Source organism: Plodia interpunctella, chromosome 13 (assembly GCF_027563975.2).
Source record: "Plodia interpunctella isolate USDA-ARS_2022_Savannah chromosome 13, ilPloInte3.2, whole genome shotgun sequence".
Taxonomy (NCBI): domain Eukaryota; kingdom Metazoa; phylum Arthropoda; class Insecta; order Lepidoptera; family Pyralidae; genus Plodia; species Plodia interpunctella.
This window is the reverse complement of record NC_071306.1, coordinates 8,782,951-8,805,497: the sequence shown is the minus strand read 5'-3', so window position 1 is coordinate 8,805,497 and position 22,547 is coordinate 8,782,951. Positions and strand designations below refer to the sequence as shown.

At 35.4% G+C, this 22,547-nt stretch overlaps 2 protein-coding genes across 3 annotated transcripts in view; one reads left to right on the top strand and one right to left on the bottom strand.

Moving 5' to 3' along the window:
* Window positions 1-201: 201 nt before the first annotated feature.
* LOC128674821 (titin-like) lies at window positions 202-12,711 on the top strand. 2 transcript variants are annotated; one of them, XM_053753733.1, is made up of 10 exons: window positions 202-907; window positions 1,384-1,592; window positions 2,693-2,914; window positions 3,089-3,943; window positions 4,661-4,824; window positions 5,263-5,470; window positions 6,271-6,375; window positions 7,286-7,372; window positions 7,867-8,121; window positions 8,935-12,711. In XM_053753733.1, the coding sequence occupies exons 1-10, from the start codon at window positions 625-627 to the stop codon at window positions 8,974-8,976; spliced, it is 2,430 nt and encodes an 809-aa protein (XP_053609708.1). In that variant the 5' UTR covers window positions 202-624; the 3' UTR covers window positions 8,977-12,711. The 2 variants fall into 2 exon arrangements, with proteins under 2 accessions (XP_053609708.1, XP_053609709.1); XM_053753734.1 differs by lacking the exon at window positions 6,271-6,375.
* Window positions 12,712-13,013: 302 nt separating this feature from the next.
* Window positions 13,014-22,547, bottom strand: part of LOC128674822 (GATOR complex protein NPRL2-like) — a 37,749-nt gene continuing 28,215 nt past the window's right edge. The window contains exons 5-8 of the mRNA XM_053753735.1: window positions 20,333-20,476; window positions 19,387-19,471; window positions 17,161-17,330; window positions 13,014-16,769 (exon numbers count right to left, since the gene is read on the bottom strand). Coding sequence (XP_053609710.1) covers window positions 16,587-16,769; window positions 17,161-17,330; window positions 19,387-19,471; window positions 20,333-20,476 — 582 coding nt within the window. The 3' untranslated portion in view covers window positions 13,014-16,586. The remainder of the gene's footprint in view (window positions 16,770-17,160; window positions 17,331-19,386; window positions 19,472-20,332; window positions 20,477-22,547) is intronic.

Genomic DNA, 22,547 nt, shown 5'->3' with positions numbered 1-22,547 from the left:
GTTATGGCGTGGCCTTCAATAGATTCATGGGAAATATTTTTAAAATTTGAAATATTTTATAGGTATAACGCTAAAAGCATTTTATGATATAGTTGATTAAAACAATCTCTTCGAAGTTTTAGAACTCATGGAATGACATGTTTGCAGATGTTTGAAACTTGACGAAGCTAGCTAGGGAAATAATCGCACTCAAATGGCAACACTAACAGTTTGCATGCGATTTGCGTCCCCATATTGCATTTATTTTGTTATTTTAAAAATTTGAATGCAAATTGCTTTCTTTTACTATAAATTCGTAAATAAAAGATAATGTGTTGCTTTTTATTAAGATAATAAGAGTGATTTTGGTGGTGATCAATTAGTCACAATGACCCCAGAGTTCACGGCTGCAGTTGCTTGCGCATCGTGATGTTACTCAATTTGGCATAAAATTCCTAGCATTCTAGTTTTTTATTTTGTTTAGATACTTTGGAAGCCTTTTTGAAGTGTGCCGGATATTAATTGACGGGTCGATGAAGCCCTGACTGTTGTGCGGTGGTTATGATGGAGGAATTTGGGGCTTTCAGCCTGCGGGCGGCGTGGTGACAGTGCTGTGATTTGTGAATCGTAAATATGTAAATAAACATGAACGATATAAGCGTGAAAATTGAGGAATCTCTAAAGGATCAGCCGGTAGTTGAAGAAACCCCGGCGGTCGAACAGAGTGGTGAAAATGAAGTTGATCCGTTGGCGATAGACGAAGGCGAGGCGGTATCGGGCAAAAGCCCGGAGACTGACGAAGCGCCGGTAGTGAAGACCGAGGAGGAGGATAACGCGGGAAACTGTGATGAAAATGCCAAAGAAGTGAATTTAGAAGAGAAAAATGACGGTGACGAGACATTGACAGAGAATGCAGAGAAAGTTCAAGGTAATGTTGCTGCAAATTTTACTGTTGACATGTATAGTCGGCTGCATGTCAAGTTATCCTGCATGTTTCTTTAAACGGTGGCATTAGCAGTGCATTTGCTAGAAATAATTTTGATGTGTTTGTTGACTGTGCTACTATTTTTCATAGATGCCATGGACCAGTTGTGAAAATATCACAACTGGTCCATGGACCAGTTGTGAAAATATCACAACTGGTCCATGGCATTAAATAGAGAAATAATAGAAATTTAATTAGAAATAATATCATGTATCCATATGGATCTGAACTTATCATGTTGTAATGTCAATGATTATAAAAAAAAAGCATTTCATCAAACTTTGTGGATATATTTTGTATCTTTATAATAAGCACAGTTTCCACAATAAAGATGGTTACATCCAATTTAGTTGTATAAGACCAAACTCCTGTAATGCATCCAGGTCTAGTTCATGAAACATTTGACACTTTTGTTTTAGATGAACCACTGAAAGATGATAAACTAGCCGATACACCTGTAGCTGAAGACGATAGTGAAAAACCCAAAACGGTTGTGGATGAACCTCAGCCAATCATTGAAAGCAACCCAGAACCTGCAGAGGAAGCCCCTAAATCTATTGAAGTTCCTGTGGATACGGAAGTTGTATCAGACACAGTGACGGAGATACCCAAAGCTGTTACCCCTAAAGTAAGCTTTCATCCCCTATTGACTTAACCTCTTATTCAGAAAAAAACATTTATTTCGTACAATAACTTGCAGTTATTTAATTTCCATTACTTTAAATTCCATTCCATTAATTTAAATATATAAATACATTTCTATTAATTAACATTAGTACTTATATTGGACATAAAATAATGTATTATTGTACCAAAATGGTCTTCATTTAGCAAATTGTGGTATGGGCCATGGGAGTGGTCTTCCACAAATGCTGTAAATTCATAAAAAGACAAAACATACTTAAAACTAAAGTATGACAGAGTGATTTTAGAGAATTTCATATTACAATACACATTGGTGACCACTTCTCAACTCCAAATACAGCGAAATAGAAGTTTTTGGTAACATTTCTCTCTCATCTGAACATAGTATCCTGTAACAATTGACTGGAAGAAATCCCTTAGTGATAGATGAAGAGGTGGTGGTACTGTCATAAAAAATGTCCCCCTGAGATCAAAAGGTTCTAGGTTCAAATCCTACTTGTGCACCACTACTTGCTTCTGGTAAAGGAAAACATCTTGAGTAAACCTGCACTCTGGTTGACAGTTTAAGCTCACCAGTGTGTATGCGAATACTTGCTCCAAGATGTCTGTAGGTAGCCCGTAAAAGTCTTTAGGCGACTTGAATAAAATCTAATATCAGTGTTAGCAATAACACATTCGAAAAGAAGGCTTTGTATTGAGATGTCAGTTGTTTATTCATTGTTTCTCTTCAGATAAGTACTTTTATTTACCGCAATGAACAACCAGCAAAGTGTAACCGCCAAGTTCGGCGAACTGGTGCGCGATAGTTTTTTTTTCATATTACGACAAATCACACAGATTGAGCTAGCCCCAAAGTAAGTTTGAGACTTGTGTTATGAGATACTAACTCAACAATACTATATTTTATAACAAATACATATATAGATAAATACATTATATAGATTGTGTGGAGCAGATAAATAGTGAATGGGCGTAAAACGCGAATATAGTTTAGTTTCTTCATTATCTATCTATATTATATTGACTTGGTACTACTTTTACTCAATATTGCTTGATACAAACTAATATAATACAAAATTTCAGCCATTATCCCCTCCAAATCCCCCAAAAGAGCCTAGTCCCCCCAAGGAAGTACCAGTTATAGAATCCAAAGAAAGTGCACCACCTGAAAAAAAAGCCGCAGATATAGAGATGATTGAGGTGCCCCCACATGTTCCGCCGGCTCCATCCCCTGCACCTGCAGGGGGTAAAGAGAAGGAGAAGTCTACCCCTCCACCACCAATTAATGGAGATGTTCAGTCTAAGGTACTATGACACATTTATAATAGTTATGACTCATCGCCTGACGACCATTCCTGAGGTGCTTAACCGCGACTATCGCAGGTCGAGCGCGTGATCCACTGCACCACAGAGCCTTTTGCATGCCTTTTATTAATTAAAATTTTGTTTAAGACCATTGTTCATCAATTATTATTTTAGGAGGATCAATCATCAAAAAGACGCGCTAGTGAGGACATAGAGACAGACTCGCCCCTGAAGAGGCTCTGTCAAGAAGTAGAAAAGACGTTTCCCCAACATGACACCATGATCAATGACTACATTCAGACAGCTACGAAAAACAACATTGATGAAATACAGAGGCATACAGAGCAACTGCTATCAGAGATACAGACTTTAAGAGAACTAGCCCAGAAGAAAGAACACGAGTGGAATAACATTCTCCATCTGAAAAAGGTCAAAGAAGAAATCCTATTAAGATTATTAAGACGGAAGCAAGTGCTCTCATTTGAAAAATCTGCTGAAATAAATGGAGCAGAGAGAACTGATCCGTTTGACTATCTGAATCAAGCGAAAAACTTAGCTATAGATAAGAGTGACGAAATCTCAGGGTTGTCACTAAAACAGCCTGGTTCAACTATGAGCCCTATGATGCAAGGACCAGTGATGCCGGTAAATTCGCCTTTCAATCCCATGGCAGGGCTGCCTCCACCATATGATAAAGCAGCTCATATGCAACCTATGCCCAAACCTGTATATCCTCAGGCGATGATGATGCCTGGACCTATGCCTGGGAGCATGCCAGGGTTTCCTAGAGACATGAACGGCCAACTGCCAGGCAACTTTGGTATGCCCATGGGTCGGCAAGGGCCCACAAAAGATGTGAAGTCCATAATAGCGGACTACAGGCAGAGAAACCCAGATATTACCCCAAGGAGGGGTAGGCGCATGAAGTCTATCCTAAACCCTAACATGATGAACCCACCAAGGCCTATAGCACCCAAAATGGACAACATAAATAGTATGAACAATATGCTCTTCAATAATTTGGATATGGTGAGTCTGTAACTGTCATACAATTTTCTTAAATATTTATTTGTTCTTGTTCCATTTTTATTAAAATACTATGTAGCCATTTCCCGCAGCTCTGCTCGCGGTAAATAAAGCCTATTATAGAGTAGTAAGCTACAGAAACTTATTAAATATTGATTGTTGATTGATTGGTCTTATCCCAATACAAGTTATTCCTTTTTATTTGGTTCGGACGTGGCTAAAAGTCTACCTATCTCAATGTCAACATAATTGTTACATGGAATTGCTATTTGCTGAGGTCAAGGTCGTATCAGTTTGAATTCGCCGGTTTTTATATCAAAGTATCGATTTGTGTCAGATGTAGGATGTACATAGACTACTATATAGAGAATAGCTGCCCGGGGCTTCGCTCCCGTGGGAATTTCGGGATAAAAGTACCCTATGTGTTCTTCCAGGTTATATTCTACCTGTGTACCAAATTTCATAATAATCCGTCCAGAAGATTTTGCGTGAAAGAGTAATATACATTCATAATATGCATTTATAATATTAATATGATACTAAAGTATAAGGAAGAAATTAATTTCTGCAGTTCCATAAATATCTGTCTTTATTTTTATCATTGGATGTAATACTAACAATAACTTGTGGGAGCACTGGAGACACCACAATAGGCAGAGATCTCCTAAATAAATATTGTGCTAAGAAGTCAGAAAACCATGTCTATTTTGTACATTTCAGAACCAAAAAGCAATGTTGGAACGCCTGCAGCAGATCCAAGCGGGTGGCCTGCTGAACGGAGTCTCGTTCAAGGACGTGCTGGTGCAGTATGCCAACATGCAACAGGGTCCCGGACTCATGCCCGGTAGGCCTATGGAAATGAACAGGGCTGAACACCACATCAGGTAAATAAAAAAAATTATGCTGATAACAAAATAACCATCTTATTCTTAAAAAACTAACAGCATACTATGTTATATTGGTTACACCGAGAAGGATGACGTTCAGTAAGAGAGGCTATTCCCAACAGTGGATTGGTGGTTATTTATTTATTATAAAACTAATGATGATGATGTTTTACACCGATTGCAATTTCTAACTTTAAAATATTTCACATTACCCAGAACTATACAAAGCATACTTTAAAGAATGTTTTAACTTTTTTATGATTAACTTGATGCTCATGCGAATGAATGTACTTTTACTTGGTTTGTATGTGAGCTTTTTAACATATATTTTTTTTAATCAAGGAAAAATAAAGAAATTACGTTGCAACCGCTACTTTGGACTACTGAAAGATGTTTATATTTTTAATTACATAATAATATCATTATTATTACCAGGCCCGAAGGCCGGCGGCGGCAAGAGAGGAATCACGAAGAGCCGCACGCAAGTACCACGAAGCAAGCGGAAAGAATGGCCTCCTCAAGCCCAAGGCTGCCCCCCCCACCGCCTTATCCAGAAATTTCTCTATTGCCAGTCACAACCAGTCAGGAAACTGCCACTTCGCAATCACAACAAAACTCTTTACTCCATGGCATACTCACCAAGGTAACTTTTTTAAATTGAAACTGGCAATTTGAAAAAAGAAATCATTCGTATTTTAAATGCTTTTAGAATCATATTCTCATAGATAAATTGAAGGCCGTCGTCTGCTGCGACTTAGATACTAATGTTCAAAATTGGCTCCAAGAAAGGAGGTTAGTTGTGATTTTTTTTAAATGAGCCAAAAGACAGTGCTCCGAAGTCTTACTTGTTGTCGAGAGAAAAAAATAAGTGCGTATCTACAGTCGATGCGAGCGTCGACTTTCGATATCTATGCGTATTCTCATTTATTGATATTTTTACAATTTATTTATGTAAAATGCATAGCTTGATTGCCATTGTCCTGTGTGATCGATGCGATATTTTTTTCGAGCTGATATGATATATATTTGATTTGATATAATATTTGATATGTCTGTGAGTCGCGATCCTCGGTCTATGTACATATATACCATGTTTATATATGGTTATGCCTTAGGCCGTTTCTCCAGTCTTTCCGATATGTTCATCCGAAAAAAAAATCGGACCGAAGAATCGGGCTAAACAGAAATTATGGTGTCTTCATTCAAATCCCTTTATTTTTTACCTGGTAGAAAAGACTGTTGGCCCAGTAACAGCATTATATCAACAAATAAAAAGCAGCACACGATAAACTCTTTACCATCGTGATTGTATTTGCTGAGAACTTAACCTATATTATATTTTGCGAGCGGTACTTTTAACTCATTTCGTCGCCAACTCAGGACATAGCGCAAATCGCATTCTAAAATTTGAATTAGCTTGAATGGGTGTTGCCAACCTTCCAGCAGGCGTCCCCTGCGTCTCAGAGTTACTCGCCGACGTTGGCTAAACTGCTCACGTCGCCGGAACGGAAACAGACGCCGGCGTTGCCAACTTTCGGTCAGGCCAAGGTACCACCTCAATGTGTACGCAAAAAACCCAATTGGTGCACGAATTGGCCTCGATCATTCCAAATTCAAAATTTAGATTTTAAGTTTCGTTTTATTTTGTTTTTTAAACAGTTGGAGTTGCATTCAGACTAAACTGCCAGTGTGGTTTGAATGCGCGTTGTTATTTGTGATAAAGTTGAAATAAAAGAGCTTCAACTATTTACAAAGCAAACAGTGTTGAATACAATTTGAGTAATACACGTTTACAATAGCAGAGAATGGCAATGCTCATTGGAAGATCAAATAAATGCCACATCATAATCATATTTACATATCACAAACATTGCAAACTTACATAATATTATCAAGATTAGATTGGTATGCAGAGCATACTAGGGCGGGTGACATAATAGACTATATGAATAAAATATTATGTAGATATTTGACATATGCTGTTAAATAGCAAAAAGGCGGGAAAAGCATGGCTGTTATGGGATTTTATGCTTTGAAGCTTGCCTTTAGCTTGTCTCTGGCATTGGGATGAGCGCAAATTGTAGTTTGTATTATTTATGATACGAAATATTCAACCTTATTTATGTATGTCATAATTTACAACTAGCCCACATTATTCTTGACTGCTTGGTCAAGCTAAAATCAATTTTATTCTTAATGTCCTAAACTTGATATTACAGTAAGCGGATTTAGAAACGTCACTACTATTGATCATAGCACAGTGTAATATCACTTTTAGTGTAATAAGAATAAGGTTTTATTTTGTAAGTGAATAAATATCGCGTATTATTCCATAGATTCTAACATTAATTTTAAATATCAAATATATATTTATTTTAAATCTCCAATGGAAACTCCTAGTGTTGGCACATACAAGAAAAATAAAAGAATTAGTATTATGATATATGAATGTTGGCAGAATTGCGGCGAGATCACGATAACACCAGTGCAGCCAATCGTGCCGCCTGAACCGCAGCCGGAGAAGGCGGACGAAGTTGTGCAATTGGTAAGTAATATCTTTTTTATTATGTTGTTTTTTTTTTCGTATTATGTGTCCTTTCAATAATTTATTCATTCAAGTTTCACGTTTAAATTTAAACGACGTTTATTACGTTTTGTGTGTTTACACAGGTGGTACAGCTTGACCACAAAGAGTAGAAATTAATTAAAGTGAAACTGAAAATATTCCATACAAAATTGTCGCCGTACTTCAGCATTTACGTCAAAAATGTGACAGCTACGAAGAATTTTGCCCCCTATTTTTTTGTCATCTCTTATGCTGTACATATGGTGTTAACACGTGACGAGTCTCAGTCCCACAATCCTCTACATAAGTGCCTATGCTAGAGCCACTGCTCCTGACCTGAAAAAAAATTCCATGTCTCTATCTTAAACGACATATGTTAAAATGGCGAAGCGCGACTGAGCAATGGAGCATATCGCTTGGGGCTTGGGATGCGCGAAGCGTTGAAGATAAATTTTTGGAACTTAACCTTTTAGGACGATGAAGAAAGCGCAGCGTCGTCACCGTCCGGCGCCGGTTCTCCGTCCGGGTCGGGGTCGGGCCGGCTGGTGATAGACGAGGGCGGGGGCGGCGGGGGCGGCGGGGGCGCGGGGGCGGGCGCGGGCGCGGGCGGCGGGGAGGAGGCGGAGGAGGGGGGCGAGGCGCCGCTGTGCCAGGGCTGCCGGCGCCGGGACGCGCAGTTCGTGTGCGCCGGCTGCGCCAACCAGTGGTACTGCAGCAGGGACTGCCAGGTGGGCAAACATATAGTAGTTTCGTTTATAATTATAAATAGGGTAGATGATACATTTTTGTCTACAATTTTCTATTTTAAAGAAAGGCGAGGTTTTGTATATACCTGAATTTTAGGACCCTGACATTGTGACAAAAAAGTTTTTAAAAGTCGATAATAATTAAACATAGTAACATAATGTCTAAGGACCTAATCCCGTACTATAGCTACGAATTTGTTTTTATTTTTAATGTATTTTTTTTTGTCGTTTCATGGGTATAGAAAATGTGTAATTTAGAAGTTGATTCACATTGTCTTGTGCACCGATCTGTGTTTTTTATCGTAACTACATCGTGGCGCCTAAATCGCAGCGTAGTGCCGTAATGTTTCTCGGTATCTCAACCTATGGGAAACTTAGAAGATAAGACATAATGTTAATAGTGTAATATGCGAAAAATTTCAACAGTGATATGAAAGCAAGGTAAACTCGGAAAATATATATATGTATGTATATATAAAAAAATTGAGATTATTCTGTTTTGGATGGACGGTTGCTGGAATTAATTGAGGTTTATTTTAATTTACTGGGCTCCAAGGAGTCGGGAAGAAAATATGGACGTGCTCTTAGATCAAATCAAAAGGGACCTTATGGCGGCTAGCACTTTCTTTATTGCCGTTGTTTCAATACAAAACAACGGCAATAAAGATTTGATTTTGAAGACCACATATAAGAAAGTTATGGCACTACATTGTGTTTACATAGTTCTAATGAAATAAAATAAAAAATAAAGTTTGGATGAAACGGAAAATCTCAACATTCACTTTTATTTTCCAGGTGGCAGCGTGGGACGAGCACTCGGAAATGTGTTCGGGCTAAAGTAAGTGCTGTAGAACGTTCACAAATCTGTGTATGTGTAGTCTTGGCCTTATGTTAGTGAAGAATCTCCAGGTAGAGGCGCTGTTCCTATAGGAGTGATTTGATTGGAGGGGCATCGGTCAAAATATGGATAAAAATATTCAGGATTGATTTTGAAATGATGTTGTTTACGTGGGAAATTAATTTTCAATAAGTTACTGGTTTGTTTTTACTTTTTATTACATTATTTAAAAAAAGTTTGCCCAAACTGCCTGCAAATCCTCTAAATTCCTTACGAAATATTTAAATATAAATAAAAGAAACTCGTGTTATTTTTATTTCGTTACAATAATTTATTTTTGACCAATGCCTCTTGTGTAATGTTCCAAAAAATATTGTTTCTTTTGCTGATATATATATTTAGGGAAAGCTGTGTCATAATGCCTACTTATTATTTATTAGTCTATGAAGTTCATAATATATATGAAACAAAATGTATTAACGATATGACAGCTACTTACTGCATCTATCGGAAAAAAAATCGCATGTTTACTGCAAAACGAGTTTAAAAGGAAACTAGGTCTTTCTTCTTTTTTGTTTTCACTTCATTTTCGCTCGTGTTTTGGTTGATTATTATTATTATTGGATTTATTATAATCGTCTTGTATGTCATGATAATTTCATCAAGAATATAATAATTCACTATTTTTACTTGATAAATATTGATAAACTATTTCTCGGGAAATCGAATATCAAAAAAATCTATGTCAGAACGATATCATACATTGATGAGACGATCTTAAAATGAATGTATCAAAATATTAGTTCAAAATGTATCACATTATTGTTGACATTTTATCTTCAAGTCTGAATTAAATATTCATACAAATTTGAATAAATTCCTGTGTGAATAAAATATGTATAATTTGAAGTCGTTCCTAAAATTTGCAAATCGAATGTTTATACCGACGTATGGTATATATTTTTTTTATTGACATAACGTGCATAATAATTACGTTTATATTACTGGTTGTGGTGATATCACTTGGGTTTATATTATTCCTTACAAGACTGTGTATAACTTTAAAACTCCTCTATTATTGTGAAAAAAAATAATAAAAAAGAACACTTGATTTTATAAATCCAAGTTTTATCAATGTCTCAAACGTGTAAGTCTAATGATCTTTTCGTAGAACAACGATTTTATAAGTTGTTTTTTTTTTTTTGAACGATTTGTATCGTAAGCTATTTTGTAGCACGGAATATGTTAAGACTACCACTATATTTATGAGTGAGCTATAAATATATATATATGTATGTTAGTATGAAAATTCTGAATCATGCCTATTTTTTTTACAATTTATTAATTGAGCTAAAAAGAAAGATTACAGAAATGAAATTGTTTTTTCTTTTTTCTCTTTATATTATTATCTCTTCTATTATCATTTTCTCTTCTCTTTAAATTATCATTTTTTTTTCATAGTGTAATTCGAATATAGCGTGCCTGATGAGTGTATTATAAATATGCAAAACTATTGTATAAGTTATTTAATAATATACAATATATTATTTAGTTATACGGAGAAATATCATTTGAAAACTGTAAATGTATGGAAATCAAATTATTTTGTATACAGTTTAAGCATCGCCGGATCATTAGGCACTGTAATCATACGAATATAAAGACAAAATCATATTCACAAACATTTCATATAATTTATTCAATAACGTAAACAATTATTTGTTCTATCGTTTTTTTACAGAACCCATTTAGAAATACTTTAAAATCGTTTAAAATATACACTGTATTTAGTTCTGTATTTGATCTCATTCTCTAGCTTTACGTGAGAAAGAGACAATCCACGATGAATTGAGCAGAATCTAACTTCGATGCCGGTGTGTTTTTTTACCAAATAAAAGACAGTTTTTCCCCTGTTAAGCCTCTGTCTTGTCTGGGCCCTTTCTGCGTGCGGTGTCTGCGTCGATCCAGCACTAATTAACCACTAACTAACTTTGACGTTAAACTTAGCCTGCGCAGTAAAACGCAACGATGGTCATTTTGACCAAACGTCAGCGGCGCGCTGGTAAAGTCAACGTCAAATTTGACAGGTGCAACTCACCCTTGGTATGCATTTTCACTTGTTTAATGTAATGCACTTAAAATAGATTTATTAATAATAAAGACAATGTTTGTGAATGTGATCGAAAGCATTCTCTTGCGTATCGCGCTATCATGTTGAAATATATAATTTATTATAAGAAATGTTTACGTTATCGGTAAGGTAATTGATAGAAGTGCCTGGTTACAGTTTTAAAAGACAGATGGCGGTGGTGGCAACTTATGTAGTTTATGTAAATTCAGTCCGTAATGCGAGTTTTTGTAAGTAAACGTATAATGCAGGTTGTTATGGAAAGCAACTCCGCCTGTTTGCTGCCAGATGGCGCTGTTTTGATCACACAGAAATCCACGTAAGACAAAACTAAAGACGACGATATAGCGATGCCGAATGATATATTAGAACATTTCCATACAACTTTCCGGCCTATCTCGTACATGAGGCAGATCAAGCATTGTAGAAACGGGGGACTGATAAAAGGTATTAGCGCTCTGTCCCGTTTCCTCTCGTGTAATTCTAATACGAATCTCTCTAGTGTGAGCGAAACGAAAGATATTTAGTCTATAATTTTCTCTGTCTATGGCGTTATACGTTTACTTATCAAAACCTAACAGTAATGACTCAGCACTCAACTAATTTCAACCTAAAATCTTGGACCACAGACCAGTTCAGATTAAATTTATCTAAAAAAAAAAACCCGGAGTACGGCATGTCAAGAAAGTGAAGTAAATAAATGAGGCCTCTTTCTCATGTTGGCTGGCAACACTGGGGATAATCAATCAATCTTGATCATTATATTTGGTATTGCAAGAACAAAAAAATAATTAGTTAAAAAGTCAGTTTTCCTCTCATTCTTGACAGTAAGTGCAAACTTGAAACATGTCAAACATGTATAAGTTGCCATCATCAAAAATATATAATTATTTTTACAATACTAATTGTATATAAATAGATGCATTCTAATTTTCTAACCACGCTGTGCCAAAATAAATGACCATACATACTTCTGACCACTTCGACGTTACTCCTTCCCAGCCATTTGTAATAATATACAATAACTACACACATATGTGAACGTTGTGATTTTCAATAGTATAACTATTTTCGAATTCCCTCAGTTTTTATATATCAATGATCTTTACGATCGTGGCCTGCGAGTTTTTAAAATATTGATTTTCAAAGTTGTTAGATTCAGGGTCATTCACGATTTCAAGATAACAGCGTCAAGCTAAATTAGAGTTTAAAATGAACTAGATGAAGCTCAATTTCGTTTGATGTTCTAATTGTTAGATTATGACTGAATGTTAGTGGAAACATAGACAATTAGTCTATGTTTTCCGGTTAAGAGTACATTTGAGATGACGTCTTTTTGTAAGGGTTTCATTCCATTCATAGGTTACGTAAGAAAAATATTTGTCAGACTTTCAGAAGTGGAATACATACAGAATTCAAACATTTTAATGATCTCGTAGGCCATTTTTTCCCAAAAAACAAGCCCAACAGTGGACTACCACGTGACAGTTCCAGTCGCAAACTACTGCAACGCTAGTCACGACTTTTGTTACCTATATAACTGTTTATGTATAATGTAACTTATATGATGTTATATAAGAATGTATTAAAGCAGTACTGTCTTTGATTTGTGATTTTTATTTAAATGCTTTTGTTACACAATTGTTATTCCAAAAACAGTTAAAAACATGTGTGATAGCATTTTAATTTTTTTTTTTAAATGGTGAGCTGGTAAAATTCTGAAATCAGAACGGAGCGCGGCGTAGCAATGGGACTGGACGCTTATAAATAGCGATGAGCGTTTATTGTATGAAATTATTAGCTATATTGCATATGCGTGCACGCATGCGTTACAATTCCATAAAACCCTTTGGTTTAACCCTTTCATCGCCAAATCGGATAAAATAGCCATGAATAAAATAACGAAAATATATGAAATTATTTTAATGAGTCGCTTATAAACGTAATAACATTGAACATTGCCGACAGAGTACTTGAAAACTTCGATAGAACATCTCTGAAATAACAAAATGAACAAACGCGGTGATAAATCTCTTAATGATAACTTAATTATTGATCAATTACATAAAAAAATCGTACAAACAATAATAAGGCACAAAGATTTTAGTCGACTAGTCAAATCATAAAACATACATATATGGTGTATAGGTACACATGATCATAAAATCATTATATCAGTTCACATTAAAATAATTCAGTTCTGATATCACGTATCATATTGTAATCTGCCAAATAAACTAATTAATTACCTATTTGAATTTTTACTCTTAAGATTTTTAATAAGTTGATTTTTGATAAGGCAAGAGTTGAAAGATCATGTGCACCATACAAACTCAAAAATCCAGACAAAACAATTGAAACAGTTTATAAACCATTTTACGACTAGATCGCACAAATGACTTGTAAGTTTACCTATTGTTAGTTTTAAAGTTGTGCAATTTTAACCTCTTAAATTTGGAGCATACTTTAATAGTTATCTGTCACTGTCAGTTTACAATATTCGACACTGACAGAACGTGACAAAACATTATAAATAAAGCCGGGTCCGCAGCGCTGTGTTTTCGTATTAGCTAACACAAAAATATGTTTTACTAACCGATTAGGGCTGTGGCGTAGTTGTGTGTATTTTTCTAATAACAAAAACATCTTTTCCAAACCGAATGAAGAACATCCCCAATCATTCAATCAATCATTTCGGGAAGTGACTCATTTTGTGTTAGTGCTCACTAAAGAAAGACGTAGGGCAGCACAGCGCGATATGGAGAAAACAAACATAACTTCCTAACATGTTTTGTTAGAAAATTAGCGCTGCGGACCCGGCTTAAGAGGGTAAATGAAGACATTATTATTCCATTTTAAGCGCGTATTTATTACATTCCAACTTTAACTTATTTGACAGCTATAAGCCCATAGAAAGAAACTTTTAAACTACAGGGTTACTAGCAAAACTTAATAGTTCTTTAGTCATGAATTTTAGGCATTATGCGTCTTAGTTACTTTGCTGTTTATATAACTTGATTAGAAAAGGCATCGGCAAACTCGCAGGGATACATGTAGTGCGCGCCGGATAAGTCTGCGCGTGACTATCACTAATATCAGGAACTATCAATAACACATAGGCCACATCGTTGTCTGCAACGACAGTAGCGCCACGGCTGCGGGACTACTTTCGTGGCGTGCATTCTAGCTAACATCTTTCCCTCTCTCTCATCTGCGGATGGTTCCGGTTGTGTTCTGTGACTGTGACGCCGCAAAGCCACCGTTAAAAAATAACCCTAAACATGTCCTTAAACCTTACACCTGAGATAGCTAATATCATAAATCTTTGTTCTATGACGAGTTTTGATAATTCGTTGAATTTTATTTTCGTATAAAAATTGATATTTAATTTTCCTTTCCAATATTAATATCTAAACCGCGTTCACGCTTCAGGCGTAAAGGCAAAAAGGACATGACAACAAAAACTAAAAAAAAAATGTAATGTGTCAAAACTCTTAGAACTGATATTGTTTAAGTCAGCTTTGTATTCCTGCGAGGTGAGTGTTTTAAAGGTACCCTGTATATTTATTATTTACCGGGTCCAATTAACTGAGTCACTATGCAACTATAGTATTATCAATTTGTCCCTTTCCAACAAGTTATTTAGATAAAGGCAGTATGAGACTCAAGAATTTTTAAGATCGCTGTTGAGTATTCAGCCATGGCCAGGTTTTTTCTTAGTAAAGCTAAAATGTAATATGACACATAAAAGTAGGTAATTAGTTCCTTATATGAACTACTCGCCAAAAAAACACAAAACCATTTTTCTACCGACGAAAAACTATATAAATTCACATAACAACTGTACAAAAATTAAGTGTAACAACAAATTAAAAATATCTATAAAAATTAATTATTGATTAGCAAATTTTATAATCATTGGATGGATGTTTGTGTGTGATATTGTTGATTTTTTTGAACTTTTAATTGTCCATTGCTGTTAGTAAGCCCTTTCATCCCCTAAAAATAATTTAAAATCATTTCCGAAAATCGGTGGGACCTTATATGTGGGCTGTCTCTATGTAAATCTATACAATACAAAATTACAAAGTTTACGTTATTAGCACCTTTATAAACATTTCGATTACTTGTACATTATTAACAAATAAAATCTTAATTATGAACATTGAGCAGTTTGAAATATTGTTTACATACACATAAAATCCTATAATTATTAATATATTCTTTGTAAAGTCAACAAAATTATTCAAAAATAGGTAAACTAGCTTTCTAAAAAGTAAGTATAAGTATTTTTTTTAAATTTCTCTTCAGGTTTTTCTAGTTCCTATCGATATTAATAAAATCTTGAATAGTCAAACTTTAAAATAACTGGTTAAACCGGCAAATTACATAAATCTACCTAACAAATATACTTTTTTCCGATAATTATACAATTTCTTAAAACTATTTTAGATTACAATAGATGATTTGGTACTTTTGACTATAATATCTGCATATTTTTCTTTATTTTTGATAGTTGGATAAAAAAATATATTGATTGATTTAATGTGTCCAAGACACAGTAGTATAAAAAGATAACAATTACAAGTAGTCATACTTATCACCGTCAAATTGTTAAAATAGGTATATAGGTTTCAATAATTGAGTCTTGTCTTTTGACAATGGTACTGTAAAAACAACTATAAAAACTGTAAAATTATGCGTTAACATTGTAAAAAGTTTTTATAGTTTACAATTTCTAGATTATTTACAATATTTAGCTAGACATATTATAAATGTTTACTTACAATTTGTCGGTGTCAGTTATGAAATATTATTTAAACTCCTTTCTGTTCTGCTGTAGTCAACTGCAATATTTTTTAAAATATGAAATGAGATCTTATATTTTGTGCTTAACTTATAAAATATTGCAGGACTAGAACTTTTAACATACTGTACTTTAAAAATTATTAGTAATAATAGATTTAATTGATTTACTTTGGCCAACTGAAAAGATAGACGTATGCATTTAAATTTTTATAAGCTGAGATTTCGCTGATATCTCACCTTTTAAAGGCCCATAAACTGGAATCTTGACAATGGGCTTGAGACCAAAGCGAAAACTAAATTTTCTATTTTAGCATTTTTTAATAACAACTTGAATGTAAGTAGTCATTGAATTTATTTGCTGTCCACTAAATGGGGCGGGGCTGTTGGGAAATGAAGTTTCCTCCAAAAAATTTGATTTTTTGGAGCGACGGAGCGACAACACAAAAACAAATTAAATTAAAAAGTGAATCACATTTTTTTCATGACTATCAATGTGTCATTATTTTTAATCAATTCCCTAACTCCAAAGTTTATACCACACATCAAAATAAACTATATTGAAAAATTTCGTGACAGGCTCTGATTCATAACCTCAAGAGATTAGACAGAAAAACCAAAATCTGGAGAAAACGCGAAATTAGTCTATGCCGCTCACCGATACTTCCGTCCCTTTCATTTGACTATGAACACGACGTTGCTGTCCCTCTCCAGCTGCTCTTCAAGCTGCACGGCTGTGATGCCGCCCTGACAACAAAGTTCGTCCAAACAAACCAGACCGTTGTACGTGCGCACGAGTGGCTGCGTGTGGTCGCTCCTGATGGACGATGTGTCCTCATTGTTCAAGGTGATTGGGAACTGAAAATTAAAACATTAAAAAAAAAACCATGCTGGATGTACAGTGAACAGCACATTAACCTACCCGAATTCATTGCAAACTCGCTGCTATTACCGCGACATAGAGGTTCAGGGTAACTTGATGTGCAGTACATTTTTTAACAATTTTCAAAATGCACATATAAAGTCTGAACCAACCTGCCCATGCATTTTAGCCACCATCAAATTTTTATCATTTTTTTTAAGTTTATTTATAGCGAGATCTATCAACGCCAAACAGGACATTATCTAATAATTGCTATGTTTTTTGTTTTCGCTATCAATTAAAAGAAATTGTTAAAAACGGCGGCGCTAGTGTGCGGACTGTTTCAGTATTAACACGTGCACAATAAAGTCGCCCCAGATCGCGTACCTTGTATACCCTCCTGATGAGACCCTCGAGGACGCCAAACAACACCAGTTTCCGCTCATTGATGGCCAGGTCCTGCGGCTTCATCCTCCGGCACAGGTCCCGGACAGTGCTGCCGTACGTCATACCGGCGTACATTCGGAATATGTCGCTTACTTTCGGCTGTTGGCGGGCTGGAAGACAAGACAAAAATTTATGACTCCCTATTTTGATAATTTCGGTGGCGCAGTGGTAAAGTACTTGCCTCTGAACCCAGAGGTTCCAGGTTCGATCCCCGGTCGGGTCATGATGGAAAATGATATTTTTCTGATTGGCCTTGGCCTTGGATGTTTAATATGTATTTATTATAATATATAGTATCGTTGAGTTAGTATCCCATAACACAAGTCTCGAACTTACTTTGGGGCTAGCTCAATCCGTGTTATTTGTCCTAATGTATTCATTTATATTTCATACAAATTTTAAAATCCTGCACGGGTATTCTGAGGGCGCCAGCTGGAAATCAGATGCTACTTCGAGTGGGTAGCGTTTAGCTGACTGAGCTGAGGCACAAATGCACGTGAATTTTTTTATATTTTCAGTTTGTGATTTTATTTAAATTACGTAAATTGTGTATTAAAAAACAAATAAATAATTAATCTACCGCTGTTTCATAACAAATACGCTTATCTGGTACAACGCTTTAGGTTGGACCATGAGGAAGCATGTGATGCAGCTTCATGGACTGGACCTAGTAAAAGAGAAAAGGGGACACGAGAAAAAGGACATATTAACGCTGTCCCGTTTCTTCTATTTCTAGTACCATAATACGTTTTTCTCATTCTATGAGAAAGCGATAAGCATATTATCGTTCCTATTCTACTATTCCATGCTAATATTATTCATAATTGGCTAGTTATACAATAACAACTATGAACATGGCGCAACTATTAATTAAAACTGGATATAAACAAATTACATCCTACACTAACGAATAGGCGAACAGGATTATTAGTGGAAAGCGGTTACTGCAGCCTATGAATTAGTAAACACAAGATACTTGCAGTTAGCGATATCAAACATTACCCTTTACCCTCCAATTCGTCCGAGTATACCGAATACCTATAATCTTCGAGAAGAATTCTTTTTCTTCCATTTTTAATTACCTTAAAATATTTTATTGGTTTTATATTAAGTATATAATAAAATATCATATATAATTTTTGATAAGCTGTTTATTTATTTTTTTCATTTTAATCATCATAACATTCAGGTCACCAACATGTGTTTTAATGAAACCAACACGCGGGAATAATTAAATAGTGCACAACCACTCGGCAGCGAATCGATTTTTTGCATATGATTATTTGCTATTCGATTATTCACTCGATTGGAATCGAACGTGACCGGTTTCTTATCCCTAATGTTAGATTTGCACGAAGTATCATGTTAAAAATTTAATGATTTATTTTTAGGAGTGTATTTTTGTGATGTTTATCTAAGAGCCTTTTAAGTCTAAGATATTTTTAATGCCGGCTTCCGGCTCCACACTTCGCCAAACTTAGATTCCGACGAGAAAGATACGCTTAGCAACCATTATGGTCCTATTTTAAGACTTATTTTTATTTACAAGCATTATTTTTATATATTTGTTTTAAAAGCAGCTTCTTTCGCCATTCTACGGGGCAATGCTCCAGACCTTTTAAATAATAATAATAATGATAAATAATCTTTATTTGATAACATTACCGGGACAGATAATATGAACTCTGAAGTCTGTGTTAGAAACTGTGCTACAGACTTCAGACTTAACACTCTGTTGACACAAATTAAGTTATCAATTAACTTAATTGACTTATATTAATAAAGCACTTATAAACTACCGATGTCACACACTAATATATATCCTAGTTGGTTACACAACACTTACGAACAAATCTTCAGTTGCATCGTAATCCATTGATCCAATCCATTTTGAGTCAGATATAAGACGAGGCGTGTTAATATTTTACCAATCTTTGTTTCTTTTTCAAAAAATGGTAATGTGTGAATGAAGTGTTTACTTAGGTTTTTTATTTATATTGATTTTCCATAATATAAGTCTATTTTGCATTGTTTGTTGAAAAATATACGATTTCTGTTTCGATGTTATAAAGATTCCCAGAATATTGATATATCATATTTTTTTATTTTCCAGGATTTGTCTCCAAGAATATGTTGAACAAATTTCCATATAGAATAGGTACTTACATGACCTCGCACAGAATTCTACACATTGCCTCTGAAGACCAGCGCATCTCGTAAGTTGCCGCAACTTCGGAGTCGCGCTATATACCTGAAATATATATTTTTTTAACACATAAGTCTCTAATTAACTTTTTTATTGTTTTCACTTTTTATTGTTGCGAGCTGTAAAATAATTGTAATGGAAATAAATAAACATTTATTATTATACATATAAAAAAAAATAAGTAACAATAATAATGGTAAGTCCTTCTGGCATGATAGGGACCAATATCATTCAAACGAGTTTCTTTCGGCATTTCTTCTCAGCAGTTGTCGTTCCGAAATGCCAGTAGTTTGTAGCCTGTGAGAAATTACTATTTAATATAAAAATTGACGTGAAAAAGTGCCTGTGACGGTCTAATTTCTGAATAAAATTTGAATTTTTTAATACCGCCATAGACTATCGCGCACTGGCACAGTGGGGTCAGTGCACTATAATTAGCTATTGACATTACAACCGCACGGCCGACGTTGAATAATTGCAGTTCGATACAATGGCGGCAATGATAGCCGTGCTTAACTTCAAAACAATAGATATTTTATTTGTGTATGAAACAACTGAAAATAAATATAGTACGCTTGCTGATGCATAATATTATAGTATCATTTTACCCGCTTGAAAAGATCAGTGTAAAGGAATCAACAACAAATATTGTTTGTTACTTTACGCTTATCATCTATACTATTATTATAAAGAGGTAAGCGTTTGTGTATTTGAGGCGGGTAATCTCCGAAACTACCGAACCGATTTCAAAAATTCTTTCACCATTAGAAAGGTACATTATCCAAGATTGCTATAGGCTATATTTTATCTCAAAATTCCTACTGGAGCGAAGCCCCGGGCAACATCTAGTGTTTTAGAAAGATGAAAAGACTCAAAAGCCGATCTCCAATCTGTCAGGGTACTCACAGCGCAGTACTGGAAGATGGGTACCAGCGTCACCACTCCGTAATAGACCAGATTCTGGACGCACGCGCGCACCAAGCTGATCTCCACGTCGGTCAGCGCCGCGATCTTGGCCACATGGTTGAAGCCGTCGATGTATGGGAGAATCTGGACCAATGTCAAAAATAAAATTTAGCGATTTTTGTTATAATATGTGCACAAAATGTGGAAAAAACAGCAGTACGTTTCTCATTTCGTCTTGCGATGAAATCCATTGTGCACATTCCACATAATGACAACGACAAGAGCACAACTCTCAAAAAGGAGAATAGAGAATCCTTAAATAAACGTGTTGATTTTTGTGCCTCAGAAAAATCCCAATTTATTTACTAGTATCAGGGAGGAACTCCTTCACATCCACTTCCATCCTGTTTTATGGCTCTTGCACAATATCTGCGAACGCGAATTACTGACGCGCGCGAATGAAGGTACAAAGCGTAGTTTTCTCTCACGTAAAGCTGCAAATTCAAATTCAAAATTCTTTATTCAATTTAGGATGATATACATCACTTATTGACGTCAAAAAAATTACTTAAACTAAGTCTACTGCCGGCTTCCAAAGCGCAAGTGAAGAAGAAGCGGCGCAACAAACTTCACCGCAGCCTTTTCTCCAAGGACGTCAATTAACAAATATAGGTCTTATATATATATATTAAAAAACACAGCTTTTTATTACCGCGAAAAACCCGCAATGTACTATGTAAAGTCGAAACCACCCAAATGTTTGTCGATAGTATATTTGCCAGCTTTATAGGTCTTCCTCGTGTAATAAACGGGATTTATTGAAGGAAACCGTTTAATCTAAGATCAGATTCGATTGGGTCGTTCGAGATCCAGTCTCTGGCTGCACAATCAAATCATATCCTATTGGGTGAGGTTTCCTGATCAACAATGCTTTTGTTTGCAGATTGTTAATTGCAATTTTAGTAAATATTAATTATAATAGGTAGGTATAAAAATTAATTATACATCTAAACCTTCCAGAAAGCACAGTATAATTATTGGTGAAAACCGTACAAAAATCAGTACAGACAATAAAAAACAATACATATACAGTACAGACAGACGTGACGCGACAAGGGGACTTCTATTTATGTAAAGACTAGCTTTCGCTCGCGGCTCCATCCGCCTTAATTTCCCACGGAAGCAGTATTTTTTTTTAGGATGATAGGTATCCTATGTCCTTCTCCGTATTTCAAACTACATGTATGCAAAATTTCAAGCAGATTGGTTGAGTAGATAAAGCGTGAAGAGGTACCAAACAAACTTACTTTCGCCTTTATAATATTATAAGTTGGAACGAGCTAGGCTACCCATTACTAAAAGATTTAAGATTTCCAAAAAAAAATCGAAAGTGACTACACTGCGAAGCGTTCTGTCCGGTGACCATATTAAGTAGCCTGTGTGACAGTTGCTACCCGGCCCATTGTCGGGGCATCTGGCCCCAAAATTGCCATGGACCTTAACTGGAGTTATTGAGGTCACCGGGCGCTTCACAACTGTGTGTTTATAACGTTGTGCTCGACTGTTTAGCATTGAATAGAGCAATTACTCTAAAAACATCATATAAATTAAATTGACACATCGCAACATTAAAATAGAGTTATCAAAACCAGCCGGCAGCGTGGTCTGTTTCGATAAAATCATACGATGATAAATACAATTGGAATATTATCTGCATACAAATGTAAGTCTGCCAGTTTTTTTGCATCCCAGTGGGACTTGAACGTATCTCTCAATCATCATTATCATATCGAGTGTGTTATTGCTAACAGATTTTATTCAAGTCACCTAGAGGCGTCCGACATGACTTTACGACTACTTACCGCCATCTAGTGGCAGGCAGTCGCATACACACTAGGGAACTAAACTGCCCACAGGTTGCAGGTTTCCAAAAAAATGTTTGACACTGTTTGGATTTACGAAAAATTATAATCGATCGATCGTATCGATTAAACGTAAATTTTTTACGATCAAATTTTTTAAATTGTGAATTTGTTTAAAACTCTCGAAAATAATTTGATAAAATTGATGCAATGAACATTGATTGCATGAGATTCGGGCCCCGGGTCTTATAGCATATTCTGACCAATCTTGAACGAGATGAAAATTAAGGGCAACACCTTGGCCCAGTAAGACACGTCACCTATAGGTTAAATAAGAAAGTACAATTTAAAAT